Source organism: Phascolarctos cinereus, unplaced genomic scaffold (genome assembly GCF_003287225.1).
Source record: "Phascolarctos cinereus isolate Bilbo 61053 unplaced genomic scaffold, phaCin_HiC Scaffold_2;HRSCAF=192, whole genome shotgun sequence".
NCBI classification, from domain to species: Eukaryota; Metazoa; Chordata; class Mammalia; order Diprotodontia; family Phascolarctidae; genus Phascolarctos; species Phascolarctos cinereus.
Window position 1 is genome coordinate 207,653,670 of NW_027555625.1, and position 15,075 is coordinate 207,668,744.

Here is a 15,075-nt window from a genome sequence, read left to right on the forward strand (position 1 = left end):
CAAGAACCCCTGTTCTGATAGGCATTAAGGTTACATTCTGGATCCCTTGATAATCTGGCTGTCTCTTCCAGGTATGTCAACCGTGTATCAGTCTATGACTTAACATTGGATAAGAAATGGTATTTCCTCTGTAATTCTTGGTTGTCCATTGATGTTGGTGACTGTGTCCTAGACAGGAGGTTCCCTGTGGCCACAGAACAAGATATGAAACAATTCAGGTAAGACTTAGTTCCCAAATCTTCCATTCCTATGTTAACCTTGGTTCATGCTTCATTGAGAAGAATTGAGTATCCATGTGGCTTTGAAAATCTCAAAGAAACAAATGTATACAGTGATATTGTCTTATTATGCATTGGATATCATAACCATAGAATGTCAGGGCTAGGAGTAGGCCTTAAAATATAGGACAGAGAATGTTGGTCAATTGGTAAGTAGCATTTACTAAGTACTATGTACCAGACGTGATGCTAAGTGCTAGAGATACAAAGAAAGGAAAAAGATAGTCCCCATTTTCAAGGATTTCATGTTCTTGTGGGGGAGACAATATACAAATTACCATGTACATATAAGATATACAGTGTAAATAGAAAATTATGTTAGGACGGACTAATGGAGGAGGGGAAGGGGAAGGCCTCCTACAGAAGTTGGGATTTGAGCTGAGTTTTGAAGGGAGACAAGATTTGGAGCTGAGTAAGTAAAGCATTCCAGGCATGGGAGTTAGCCAGTGCAAATACAAGGAGTCGGCAGATAGGAGTCTCACATGTGATCAATAGCGCAAGGCCAGTGTAGCTGCACTACAGAGTGCATGGGGAGGAGAAGCATCTTCCATCATCTAGTCCAACCCCTTCTTTTACAAATGAGAAAGCTGAATCCCACAGAGGTTAAATGAGTTGATTAGGATCATACAGTGTTGGGGTACCTTAAAGAAAAACTTTTAGACACAGTTGCTAATTAATAGACTTTTTAAAACTTTAAATGCCAGGAAAATGCAAAAAGAGATATCTCTAAGCACAAACTCAATCCAGTTTTCTTGTAGGGTTTCTTGTATGCAAAAAAAAAAGGCAATAAAAATCAGCTGGCCACATCAACAAAATATAAGAATTCATGGGATCAGATAAATGGCCAAACCATGTAGTAGATCCAAGGAGGATGAGATCCTGTGATATATCAGAAACCACGCATTAAGTGTGAATGGGAATTGGGTAGACAGAGAGTAGAGGGCGCAGGGGAGGAAAGAGGGCAGAAGAGACCAGAATGGACAAAAGCTGGGAGAGGGAAATAGGAAGTAAGAGTATTTTGCAGGTACATAATGTGAAATCAGTCTGGAAAGGCAGTTGGGCTAAATGCCAGCCTAAAGAGCAAAGAACATGCACTGCAGAAGGGAAGGTACTCTGGATACCATTCAATTCAACAAACATTTATTAAACAGCTATTGTATGGCAGGCACTGACCTGGGGATACAAAGATGACCTTGCTGTGGACCCTGCTGTCCAAAAGTTGACAATCAGTTGGGGGGTTTTGTGGGAGTCGTAGAGGGAATAAGACTTGTCCGTTGAAAAATAGGATACAACCTAAGTAATGATGGGAGCAGAGGAGAGATCAGGAAAATTGCTTTAAAAATACCTAGGCAGACCTCTGGTGCCAACATGGCAGAGTGAGGAAGGAAACCTTTAAGGCCCTCCCAAATTCCCCTCCAAACAACTAGAAAACTGCCTCAGAATTGATCTAGGAGCAGGGAAGCAGTTTACCAGCACAGCAGGAAAGGTCTGTCTCACTGGGGTAGGAAGGGAGCTTGGTCCAAGAGCAGCAGTAGCAGCCAGCCTCACAGCAGGAGGCCTACAGCAAGGCTCCAAGCCTGGGGCAATCCACCAAGGAGGCCCTGCCCTCTTGCAAACCAGCAGCCCCCTAGGCAAGTGAGCAGTTTGCACAGCACAGCAAGGCCCCACTCCAATGACTCCACCCCAGCACAAACCACCAGTGAGGCCTTGACCCCATTGCTGATCCAGTAGTAAAACTCTATCCTTGGGGCTGCCCAGCATCCAGACCTTCCCCTGTCGCCTACCAGCAGAGAGATACTGTTTCCATAGCAACCCAGCAGCAAGGTCCCACCCCTGGGACAGGCCAGCAGCTAAACCCTACACCCAGGGGAGGCTAATGGAGGTTCCACCTCCCAGTACAAGCCAGAAGGGAAGCCTACCCTCCAGAGAAAGCAAGCAGCTAAGCCCTGAAGCCCAGTGAAAGCCAGCAGTAAGATCCAGAGCCCCAGCACAAAAAGCTTGGGATACTGTAGGACTAGAGCCCACATTCTCACAGAAAGACACCAAGTCACAAAAAAGACAGGAAAAAAATGAGCAAAAACAAAACAAAAACCTTGACTATAGAAAGTTACTGTGGTGATAGGGAGGATTAAGGCATAAATGGCTACATGTGAAGCCTCAAAGAAAAATATCATTTGTCTCAGGCCCAAAATGAATTCTAGAAGAGCTTTAAAAGGATTTTTAAAAAGCAAATTAGAAATGCAAAAGAAAAATTTGGAAAAGAAATGAGAGTAATGCAAGAGAATCATGAAAAAAGAGTCAATAGCATCAGAAAGATATAAAAAATTTACTGAGGAAAATAGCTCCCTGAAAAATAGAATTGGCCAAATGGAAAAAGGAGTACAAAAACCTCACTGAATGGGTCAGCTAGGTGGCACAGTGAATATAGCTCTGGCCTTGGCGTCAGGAGGACCTGAGTTCAAATCCTGCCTCAGACACTTGACACTTACTAGCTGTATGACCATGGGCAAGTCACTTAACCCCAATTGCCTCACCAAAAAGAAAAAAAAAGCTCACTGAAGAAAATAATTCCTTAAAAATTAGAGTGAACAAATGGAAATGAATGACTCTATGAGACATCAAGATACAATGAAACATAATCAAAAAAAGGGAAAAAATAGAAGAAAATGTGAAATTTCTAATTGGAAAAACAACTGACCTAGAAAATAGATCCAGGAGAGATAAATATAAGAATTATTGGACTACCTGAAAGCCATGATCAAAAAAAAAAAAAAGCTTGGACAACATCTTTCGCAAAATTGTCAAAGAAAACTGGCTTGATATATTAGAACCAAAATAGAAATTGAAAGAATCCATTGATCACCACCTGAAAGAGATCCCAAAATGAAAACTCCCAGGAACATTATAGCCAAATTCCTGAGCTCACAGATCAAGGAGAAAGTATTGGAAATAGCCAAAAGAAACCCAATTCAAATATTGTGGAACTACAGTCAAGATTACATAGGATTAGGCAGTTTCTACATTAAAGAACCACAGGGCTTGGAATATGATATACCAGAAGGCAAAGGAATTAGGGTTACAATCAAGAATCACCTACTCAGCAAAACCAAATAAAATCTTTTAGGGAAAAACGTATATTTAACAAAATAGAGGACTTTCAAGCATTTCTAATTAAAAGACCAGCACTGAAAAAGAAATTTGACCTTCAAATACAAGATTCAAGGGAAACATAAAAAGGTAAAAAAGAAATAAGAAAGAGAAAACATAAGAAATTCAATGAACTTAAACTGTTTCTATTTCTATATGGCAAGATATTTGTAACTCTTAACAACTTTGTTACTATAAGAGCAGTTAGAAGGAGTATATGTAGACAGAGGGTGTAGCTATGAGGTGACTTTGATGGGATGATATCCCAGAAAACAAAATAAAGGGGTGAGAAAGAAAATTGCCCTGGAAAAATAAGGAGGGGGGAGATTGAATGGGGTAAATTATCCTACATAAGAGAGGCATGAAAAAACTATTAGGATGGCAAGGAAGAGGGCAAGGGTAGCAGGCAAAGCTTAAACCTTGCTCTCAACAAAATTGGCTATAGAAGGGGGAGGAGGAAGTAATAAAAGGGAGAGAATATTGGGGAAGGTAGTCATCAGAAGTAAAACACTTGTGAGGAGGGAAAGGGTGAGGGGTAGAAGAGAGAGGGATAAACAAGGGAAAAATAGCATGGAGGGGAATATACAGTTATCATAACTATAAATATGAATGGGATGAACTCTCCCATAAAACAGAAGTGCCTTGCAGAATGGATTAAAAACCAGAATCCTATAATGTGTTGTTTATAAGAAACATATTTGAAGTAGAGAGATACACACAGGGTGAAGGTAAGAGGATGGAGCAGAATCTATTATGCTTCAGCTGAAGCAAAGAAAGTAGGGATAGCAATCATGATCTCAGACAAAGCAAAATCAAAAATAGATCTAATTAAAAGAGATAAAGAAGGAAGCTATATCTTGCTGAAAGGTACCATAAACAATAAAGTCATATCAATAGTATACATATATGCACCAAATGGTATAGCATCTAAATTTCTGAAGGAGAAGATGAAATGAGTTACAGGAGGAAATAGATAATAAAACTATACTACTGGGGGACCTCAACTTTCCCCTCTCAGAACTAGATCAAATATAACCAAACAATAAACAAGAAAGAAGTTAAGGAGGTGAATCAAATTCTGGAAACGTTAGATGTGATAGATCTCTGGAGAAAATTGAAAGGGAATAGAAAGGAATATACCTTTTTTCTCAGCAGTACATGGCATGTACACAAAAATTGACCATGTATTAGGACATAAAATCCTCACAACCAAAAGCAGGAAAGCAGAAATAGTAAATGCAGCCTTTTCAGATCATAATGCAATAAAAACTACATTCAATAATGGATAATAGAGAGATTAAAAATTAATTGGAACTTAAATAATCTAATCCTAAAAAACAAGTGGTTCCAAGAACAAATCATAGAAACAATAGATAATTTCATTAAAGAAAATGACAACAATGAGACAACCTGCCAGAATGTATAGAATGCAGCCAAAGAGGTACTTAGGGGAAAATTTATATCTCTAATTGCTTACATCAATAAAATAGAGAAAAAGTCAATGAATTGGGCACATAACCAAAAAAACTAGAAAAAGAACAAAGTAAAAATCTCCAATTAAACACCAAATTGGAAATCCTGAAAATCAAAGGAAAGATTAATAAAACTAAAAATAGAAAAACTATTGAACTAATAAATAAAGCTAGAAGCTGATTTTATGGGAAAAAACAATAAAATAAATAAACCATTGGTTATTTTGATTTAAAAAAGGAAAGAAGAAAACCAAACTATTAGTATCAAAAATGAAAGGGGTAAAATCACCACCAGTGAAGAGGAAATTAGGACAATTGTTAAGAGCTATTTTGCCCAATTATATGCCAATAAATTTGACGATCGAAATTAAATGGATGAACATCTACAAAAATATAAATTATCCAGATTAACAGCAGAAGAAATAAAATAATTAAATAACCTAATCTTAGAAAAAGAAATTGAACAAACCATCAGTGGACTTCCTAAGGAAAAAAAACTCCAGGACCAGATAGATTCACAAGCAAATTCTACCCAACATTTAAAGAACAATTAATCTCAATGCTATATAAACTATTTGGAAAAATAGGCAAAGAAGGAGTCCTACCAGATTCCTTTATGACAGAAATATGGTGCTGATACCCAAACCAGGAAGATCCAAAACAAAAAAAAAGGAAATTATAGACCAATTTCCATAATGAATATTGATGCAAAAATTTTAAATAAAACATTAGAAAAGAGATTACAGCAATGTATCACAAGGATTATACATTATGAGCAGGTGGGATTTATACCAGGAATGCAGAGCTGGTTCAATATTAGGAAAACTATTAGCATAATTGACCATATCAATAACAAAACCAACAGAAATAATATGATTATCTCAATAGATACAGAAAAAGCCTTTGACAAAATATAGCACTCATTCCTATTAAAAACACTAGAGAGCATAGGAATAAATGGAGCTTACCTTGAAATGGTAAATAATACTTATCTAAAACCATCAGCAAGCATTATCTGTAACGGGGATAAGCTAGAAGCCTTCCTAGTACAATTGGGGTGAAGCAAGGATGCCCCTTATCACCTCTATTATTTAATATTGCACTAGAAATGTTAGCTATAGCAATAAGAGAAGAAAAAGAAATTAAAGGAATTAGAATAGACAATGAGGAAACAAAACTATCACTTGGCAGATGATATGATGTTATACTTAGAAAATGAACTAAAAACTACTTGAAATTATTAACAACTTTATCAAAGTTTCAGGATACAAAATAAACCCATGTACATCATCAACGTTTCTATATATTATCAACAAAGTCCAGCAGTAAGAGATAGAAAAAGAAATTTCATTTGAAATAACTGTAGACAATATAAAATACTTGAGAGTCCACCTGCCAAGACAAACCCAGGAACTGGGTTCTATAAGCTATAAAATACTTTTCACATAAATAAAATCAGATCTAAATAATTGGAAAAATATTAATTGCTCATGGGTAGGCTGAGCCAATATAATAAAAATGACAATTCTACCTAAATTAATCTATTTATTCAGTGCCATATCAATCAAGCTATCAAAAATTATTTTACAGAGCTAGAAAAAATAATAACAAAATTCATCTGGAAGAACAAAAGTTCAATGATATCAAGGGAATCAATGAAAAAAAATTCGAAAGAAGGTGGTCTATCCATACCAGATCTCAAATTGTTTTTAAAGCAATAATTATCAAAACAATCTAGTACTGGCTAAGAAATAGAGTAGCATATCAGTAGAATAGATTAGGTACAAATTACATGATAGTAAATGACCATAGTAATCTAGTGTATGATAAACCCAAAGATCCAAGTTTTTGGAACAAAAAGTCATTATTTGACAAAAACTGTTGGGCAAACTGGAAAATGGTATAGCAGACACTAGGTATAAACCAACATCTCACACAACATACCAAGATATGGTCAAAATGTGTGCATGATTTGCACCTAAAAGGTCATACCAAAAGCAAATTAATAGGGCATGGAATAGTTTACTTGTCAGATTTATAGATAAGGGAAGAATTTAGGGCCAAAGAAAATATAGAGAGAATTACAAAATGTAAAATAGATAATTTTGATTATATAAAATTAAAAAATTTTTGCACAAACAAAACCAATGCAACCAAAATTATAAGGAAAGCAGAAAACTGGGTTGGAGGGAGTAAATTTGCAACAAGTATCTCTAATAAAGAGACCTAAATTCTCAAATATATAGAGAACTGAGTCAAATTTATAAAAATTCAAGTCATTCTCCAATTGATAAATGGTCAAAGGATATAAGCAGGCAATTTTCAGAAGAAGAAATCAAAGCTATCTATAGCTATATGAAAAAATGCTCTAAATCACTATTGAGCAGAGAAATGAAATTTTCCAAAAAGTATTTATTTATTTTTAGTTTTCAATTTTCACTTCCATAAGATTTTGAGTTCCAAATTTTCTTCCCATCTCTGAAGCATGCTATTTTTTCACTTTTTTTCTTTCATTTTTTTCTTTTATTTGAGTTTTCTTATGTAAAATGACTAATATGGAAATGCTTTACATAATTTCATGTGTATAACTTATATCTTACCTGCTCAGGGAGGAGGGATGGGAAGGAGGGAGGGATAGAATTTGGAAATCAAAACTCTAAGTAAAAATGTTAAAAAATGTTTTAAAATTATCAAGGCAGGGGAAAACATTTCCAATTGGGGAGATCAGGGAGTCCTAAATAAAATACATGGCTCCCAAGATGGGCCTTGAAGAAAGAGAGGAATCTCAATAAACAAGAGATAGGGACAGAGGGTGTGAACAGCACACTGAGTTCTGAGAACAGGTGGTAGTTCAGTTTAGCCAAAACAGAATGACTAAGGGATATAATGCAAAATGACTCTGAAAAGTTATTTTGGAACCAGATTGTAGAGGACCTTGAGTGTCAGGCCAAGGAATTTGTGTTTATCTTTATAGGCAAAGGGCGGCCATTGAAGCTTTGTGAGAAGGGGTGTAACATGGTTAGACTAAGCCTTTGGAAAATTGTTTGGAAAGTTGTAGGAAGGCTGGATTAGCCATTGCAGGAAGAGACCAATTAGAAAATGTTCTAATAAGCAATCTGGGAGAGAGGTGATAGGAACCTGAACTAGAGGGTGGTCACTTGCTTGGATACCCCCTAAAGCAAGGTCATACACATCCAGAAAGTTTATTTTCCATGTTTATCTCATTGCCTTCCTGCTTCAAGTTCCCAGTACTGTCCTGACCCTATCACCCCACCAGATAGCTGATACCATCATTGACACTTGTGCTAAAATTTACTCATCTACCCAGCCTGGGCTTTCTCCCCATGTTTACATTTTCTGATGTGTATCTCTCCCCTTGAAAGGAAGACTTTGGCTTGCCAAGAGAGGAAGTTTATCCAATAAAAGAAAGGGGCAAAGGGGTATCTTCTGCTGGATGCTGAAATCATATTGTGCTCAGAACTGACTCAGGGTAAAAGTGGCTCAGGAGAGCCACTAAATAATAAATTGTACTATTCATTTTCCTCTTCACTCCAGTCCCTGTGCCTCCTGACTCCCAAGATGCCTGGATTATTCTACCCTCCTCTGTCCTGGGCACTTCCCCCTCCTCAAAATTATGTTGTGAGCATTGCGAAGTCCTCAGCTTCACTGTCCAGAATTCCTACTTCTTCGAGCTCTCTAGCACTTGGGAGCCCTAGCATGCGAGAAGATCCCTGAAGGCACCTGAGTGGAACAAGCATAAAAGGCTTGTCTGGTGGGAGGGCTTGTTGAACAAACCTCATCAACAAAAGGAGGGAAAACCTAGGGGCAAGAGAACTTGGGTTATTAGGAGGAACTTGGTTGGAGGTTGGTTGATTTGGTTAAACTAGACCTGTGATTTTATTGATATAAGGAACTCTAGACGTGAAAATCTCTCTACCAATGCAGACCAGCATGCAGTAGCAATTTATAGTCCTGGCTCTAAGTCCAGCTCTACATGCACCATGACAAGAACTTCTCATGAGGGAGTTTAATAGAGTGGAGAGAACACTGAGTCAAAAGACTCCAAAAATCTAGGTTGGAGTATTTGGAAAGTGATTTCAGAGGGAAAGGCACTAGCAACTGGGGGTGAGAACAGTTAACTACATGATCTTGAACTAGTTCTCTGGGGCTGAGTCTTCTCATCTGTAAAATGAGGGAGCAAGACTAGATCAATGGTCTCCAGAGTTTTCAGATGGTGTACTCTATCGGCAAAAAAAATTTGAGCATGCACTTCTAATATGTGTATATTTACTTATTTACAAATTGTATACAGGTATGACCATAGTAAAAATCACGTCCATTATAGTACATAAAAATGGCAATTTAAAAAGGATAAAATAAACATTTTATCCTAGAGTCAATAGGGAGCCACTAGAGTTTATTGAAGAAGAGAGTGACATAAAGAGACATGAACTTTAGGGAAATCATTTTGGCAATTGTGTGGAGGAGAAATAGGATTGGAGACAGATTCAAAGCAGAAAAGCAGTTAAAAGGCTATTGTTGTACACGGGGGCAAATGATTAGGGTCTGAGCTAGAACCCTAGCTATGTGATTTAAAAGAAGGGGACATATATGAATTGTAGAAATTAAAAGAATATGGTTTGGCAATTGATTGGCTATGTGGATTGAGTGAGAATAAGGAGCCAAGAATGATACCAAGGGTGCAGGCCTGGGTGATTGTAGTGTCCTCTGTAGAAATTGAGAAATTTCAAAGAGTAGTGGTTTGGGGGTGAAGATAATGTAATGAGATCTGCAATACAGATCACAAATCATCCTTGCCTGTTCATCTTATGTGATTCACTCTGTCCCACCCAAAATGAACACGGGGCAGGTGAGGTGGAATTCTTATTCTGTCCTAGAGTACAGAGCCCACCCTCAGAGGGGTACCTGCTATAGCCACCAGGTCATCTCTAGGGCAAGGGGGAGGTTTTGGGGGGAGGGGAGTTTTTTCAATAGCGCCATTGTAACAGTAGCTGCTGTGGGTACCCAGTTAACAATTGGGTAATAACTTCCCTGAAGGATGACTATGGTTTTCAAATTCGGGAGGTTGGGAATTGTCACAGCCTGTGGAGAAGACGGACTAGAGGACTGTTGGGGAATAAGAGTAGGTGTAGTTGTATTTGAGATAAGCCCCATGATGTGACCCATCTTCCTAACCTCTAATTAGCTGATCAAATGCTTCTTGGGGTCAAGCCCTTCCTCCCAGGGAACCAAGATCCCCACTTTGGACACCACTTGATCAGAAGACATCTAGGGTCTTTTTCACCTCTCATAGTGTGTGACCCTATGACTGGATAATAAGTTCCAGTACATATGTGAGTATCAGATAGAATGTGCATGTTGATGAGGATGATGGTGGTATGGAAAAAACTATCCACATTGACACTAATTATAGACACTGGGAAACTAACAAAGTAAGAATAGAAAGATAACAAGTACAGTCTGTCTGGGTAAAGCTGTGTTGGTCGCAGTCATTTATGTGACTTGCTATTAATGAGATTCATGCCCAGTTACCAGACAACACAATAGCAGCCATGGGTCTTCTAGGTCAGATGAACTGGGCTGGCTATCTTATATGACCCCAATACTAAGCTCTGTTCCTGCATGCTCAATCTTCAGCATCTGTTGTTTATGTTTTATGGTCATTTGCTTGTATATTAAAACAGAAAGAACACTGATGAGGTTTACTGGGAAGACACACTGGTCAACGTCTCATGTGAAAATGGGCAAGGGGTTTTAGTCAAGGGCCAGAAATGATTTCTTCTTTTCCTCCCTCCCTCTTTTCTCTCTTTCCTTTTTCCTTCAAACTTCTTTTCCACCTCCTTCCTTACAGCCACCTGTTTTTCATGAAGACCTCTAAGGGTTTCCAGGATGGACACATTTGGTATTCAATTTTCAGCCGCTCCCCTCGAAGCTCATTTACAAGAGTTCAGAGAGTGTCCTGTTGCTTCTCTCTGCTCCTCTGCACCATGCTGACCAGCATCATGTTTTGGGGGGTTCCCAAAGATCCAGCTGAACAGAAAATGGACTTGGGTAATTCCTGCCTGAATAGGGGCTATGGGCCAGAGGATGGTCAAGATGCCAACATTGCTATCAGTTTTGTCTGTTTTCTCATTATCAACCATTATTAGCATCATCAACAAGCATTAATTAAGCACTTATTACATGCCAGACATTGTGCTAATTGCTGGAGATACAAAGAAAAGGCAGGAACATGGTTCCAGCCCTCAAGAAGTTCACATTCTAATTGGGGAGAGAATATGCAAACAACTATATACATATAGATATATTCAGTGTAAATGAGAGGTAATTTTAGAGGAAGATACTTGCAATAAAGGGGCAGGGCAGAGCAAAGAATAGCAATGAGAAAACACTATATTGGTTGCTTAGACACTAGACTTTAGCTTACTCTTGCTTTTAACCTATGAGCTCCTCACTGGACTGACATTTTGAGAACAGGGACTGTTATTTTATTTTATTTTTGTTACACTTTAAGTTCCAAACTATCTCCCTTCCTCTCCATCCCACACCAGAGAAGGCCACCGTTTGACACAAATATATATAGCTATAGATAGATACATGTAAAATCCTACTAAACATACTTCTATTTATAGGTTCTTTTTCTGGAGATAGCATCTTCCTTTGTACTTGAGTTGAGTATTTATAATATTCAAAATAACTTAGTTGTTTACAGTTGTTCTTCAAACAATACTGCTGTTACTATATACAAAATTCTGCTTATTTCACTCTTCATTATTTCGTACAAGCCTTGCCATGTTTCTTCTAAAATCAACCAGCTCATCATTTCTTATAGCACAGTAGTATTCCATCTCAATCATATACCACAATTTGTTTAGCCATTCTCCAGTTGATGGGCATCCCTTCAATTTCCAGTTCTTTTCCACCACAAAGAGAGCTGCTATAAATATTTTTACAATATATAGTTTCTTTTCCTTTCTTTTCCTGATCATCTTGGGAAACAACCCTAATAGTGGTATTGCTGGGTCAAAGGGTATATACAGTTTTATAACTCTGTGGGCATAACTCTAGATTGTTCTCGAAAATGGTTGAATCAGTCCTCAATTCCACCAACAGTGTATCAGTATCCCAATTTTTCCACATCCCCCCCAGCACTTGTTATTTTCCCCTTCTATCATTTTAGCCAATCTGATAGGTAGGAGATGATATCTCAAAGTTGTTTTAATTTGCATTTCTCTAATCAATAATGATTCAGAGCATTTTTTCATATGACTCTATATAGTTTTGGTTTCTTCATCAAAAAACTGCCTGTTCATATCCTTTGATCATTTATCATTTGGAGAATGACTCATATTCTTATAAATTTGACAAAATTCTCTATGTATTTGAGATACGAGACCTTTATCTAAAAAAACTATAAATTTCCCTCCCCCCAATTTTCTACTTTCCTTCCAGGGACTATTTTTTTGCATTTCTTTGTATCCCCGGTGCTTACTTAGCACAATACCTGCTATGTGCTTAATAAATGCTAATTGACTAATTGACATTCTTTTGACTACTCAGGTAAAATTGAATTCACTTGGCAGGAAGTGATGATTGGTTTGGAAAGTTCCCTCCTTATGTTCCCCATCAACCTACTTATTGTTCAGATCTTCCGGAACACACGGCCTCGGTCACCCAAAGAGGAGAACACTAGGAAAGGTCCTGTATCCCCACAGCTCTCTCCCTCCCCAGAGGCTGCACAGGAAGCCTTCCTCACCTCTGAGACTGTAACAAAGGCAAGTTTTTGCTCTTTACGTTCTGGGATTAAAAAGAACAGATCCCCTCTGACTGGGTTTTAATATAATTTTGAAAGAAGAGGAATCGTTGCATGGGGCAAATAGGTAATACATTTGGCCAACAAAGGTGCCAGCTTCTCTCACTATCTGAGGCTGTTGATTACCAGACTTCTGGGCTGCTATTTCACAAGCAGGCCCATATAATATAGAGAAGAATGAGAACAAGAGAACTTCCAGCCACTCCTTAAGGGAAGAGGGAAAGGAACAAGCCTCGCTTATGTGCGAGGCTCTATGCTAAGCACTCTATAAATATTATCTTGTTTAATACTCACAACAACCCTATGAGGTAGGTGCTGGTATTATCCCTGTTTTACAGTTGATGAAACCGAGGCAGACAGAGGTTAAGTGACTTTCCAGGGTCGCACAGCTAAGTCAAATTTGAATCTAGGTTTTCCTGACTTCAGACAGTGTTCTGTCCACAATGCTGTGTAAGACAGACACACTACAGAGATAAGGATACAAAAACAGACCCAGGTAAACAAACTCCCCAGAGCAAAACTGGCCGTGGTGAAATCTCATATCTCTTGTTCTTCCTCCTGATGACGTAATTCTGCACTATGGGCATCAGTTTAGAAACGTTAGCCCTGAAGCCTGGACTGGCTATGCTTTTATAAACGTCTCTAGGATACTTCACGGGTTATAGCCCTTTCTAGGGTTATTGATGTCAGCTTCTGCCTTCCTGCCACAAAGATCAACTCCCTCCCTTCCTGATTCTGTTGATATGTTGTTGCCTTGCAGGAATCCTGAGGGTCCCAAACCACTGCTGATTTTGGAGGTCCTTATACCCAGCATAAAAAAGAAAGTAAAGATACCAACAGAGAGCACCCCCAAAAGCCAGACCATCATTTGATTTTTTTTTAGTTACATGCTTTTATAATCCTTGCAAACATTCTAATACTTGAGGGTAAAATCGAATTTTTTTGTGCAATGTCCCATATACTGTTAAGTATGACAAGCCCATCCAGTGTGCTACAATGTGATATAATGGGTAGAGCATTGGATTTGAAGTCAGGAAGGCCTGCATTCAAATCCGATCTTAGATACCTAATAGTATGCAACCCCAGGAAAGTCACATAATCTCTTTTTGCCTCAATTTCCTCATGTGTAAAATGAGGGGTAATAAAAGCAGCTACCTCCCAAGGTTGTTGTGAGGACCAGGTGAGATAATAATTGTAAAGCACTTAGCACAGTGCCTGGCACATAGTAAGCACTATATAAATGGCAGCTACTGTCATCACCCTTCTGTCACTACAAGGGAGTATAAGGCCATATAGGACTGACCTCAAGTCCCTGTAGAAGAGCAGTGTTTTTGTTTTTTCAACTTGCAGGATATTTGGAGAATTGTCAACTCACTGCTTAAAACTCTGAAGACTTCATCACCTGCTTCAGGCTCAGATCTGGGGAAATCAATGGATATCAATAAACTATTGGCTTTAATAGAGGAGATCATTTGCCGACAGAACAAAACTGGGAAGGATTTTAATGAGGAGGGCAGGAAAAAAGATGTCTCCATCATCACACTTAGGTCTGTCAACTTAAAAGGTAAGTTGCAAGAAGAGTAAGTCTGTTGTAGCTTCTGTGACCAGCTATTAGATGTGATCTCCAAACTTACATTCTTTTTGGAATAAGGCAGAAGCATCTCTTGTTGCTTCCCTTTCAGCTTCTGAACAGTGGCTCGGTCCAGACTTGTTCACAGCCTTCAAGGCCCCAAGTGCCACCTTGCCTCTCTTGCTTTCATCAGATGACCTTACTTCCTAATTTACTGAGAAGATTAAGGCCATTCAGTGCCTGCACCCTCGCTTTCCTTCCCCACCAAACTCTTCTACCCAAACACTTTTAAGTCACACATTTACCACAGTCACAGATTTTTTTTTCTATACCACATCCATTTCCTGCTTCTTTCTTTCCACGTCAGAAGAAAAGATATCCTTTCTCTTTGCCAAAGCTAACTCCTTTCCCACTCCTCTTGATCCCAAGGTCTTCATCCTCTAAGCTCTTGTGTGTCTACTCTCCCAAGCTCTAGTCTCATATCAATAGCTGGCTGCTAGATATCTTCACTTATGTGTCTAACCAGCTTCTCAAACTCAACAGGTCCAAAACAAACTTTATCATTTATCAATACCTTCTCCCAGATTTCTTCTACAGGATTTCTGTCAATAGCAGCACCAGCCTTGCCATCCAGGCTCAAAGATTGTCACTTGACTCCTCTCTCTTCCTCCCCAATAACAAGTCAGTCATCAAATCAACTCTAATTTTTCCTGCCAGATGTGTCTTATATTTGTCTCCTCTTTTCCATTGCTATTGCTTTCAGGACCAGGAAGT

General features: G+C 38.4%; 1 protein-coding gene across 1 annotated transcript in view; it reads left to right on the top strand.

Annotated features, from left to right (window-relative positions):
• The window catches only part of LOC110212636 (polycystin-1-like protein 2), a 98,380-nt gene that overhangs the window by 42,725 nt on the left and 40,580 nt on the right, over positions 1-15,075 (top strand). Inside the window, exons 17-20 of the mRNA XM_020992655.2 lie at positions 72-218; positions 10,770-10,969; positions 12,479-12,693; positions 14,082-14,295. Of these exons, the coding sequence (XP_020848314.2) occupies positions 72-218; positions 10,770-10,969; positions 12,479-12,693; positions 14,082-14,295 (776 nt within the window). The remainder of the gene's footprint in view (positions 1-71; positions 219-10,769; positions 10,970-12,478; positions 12,694-14,081; positions 14,296-15,075) is intronic.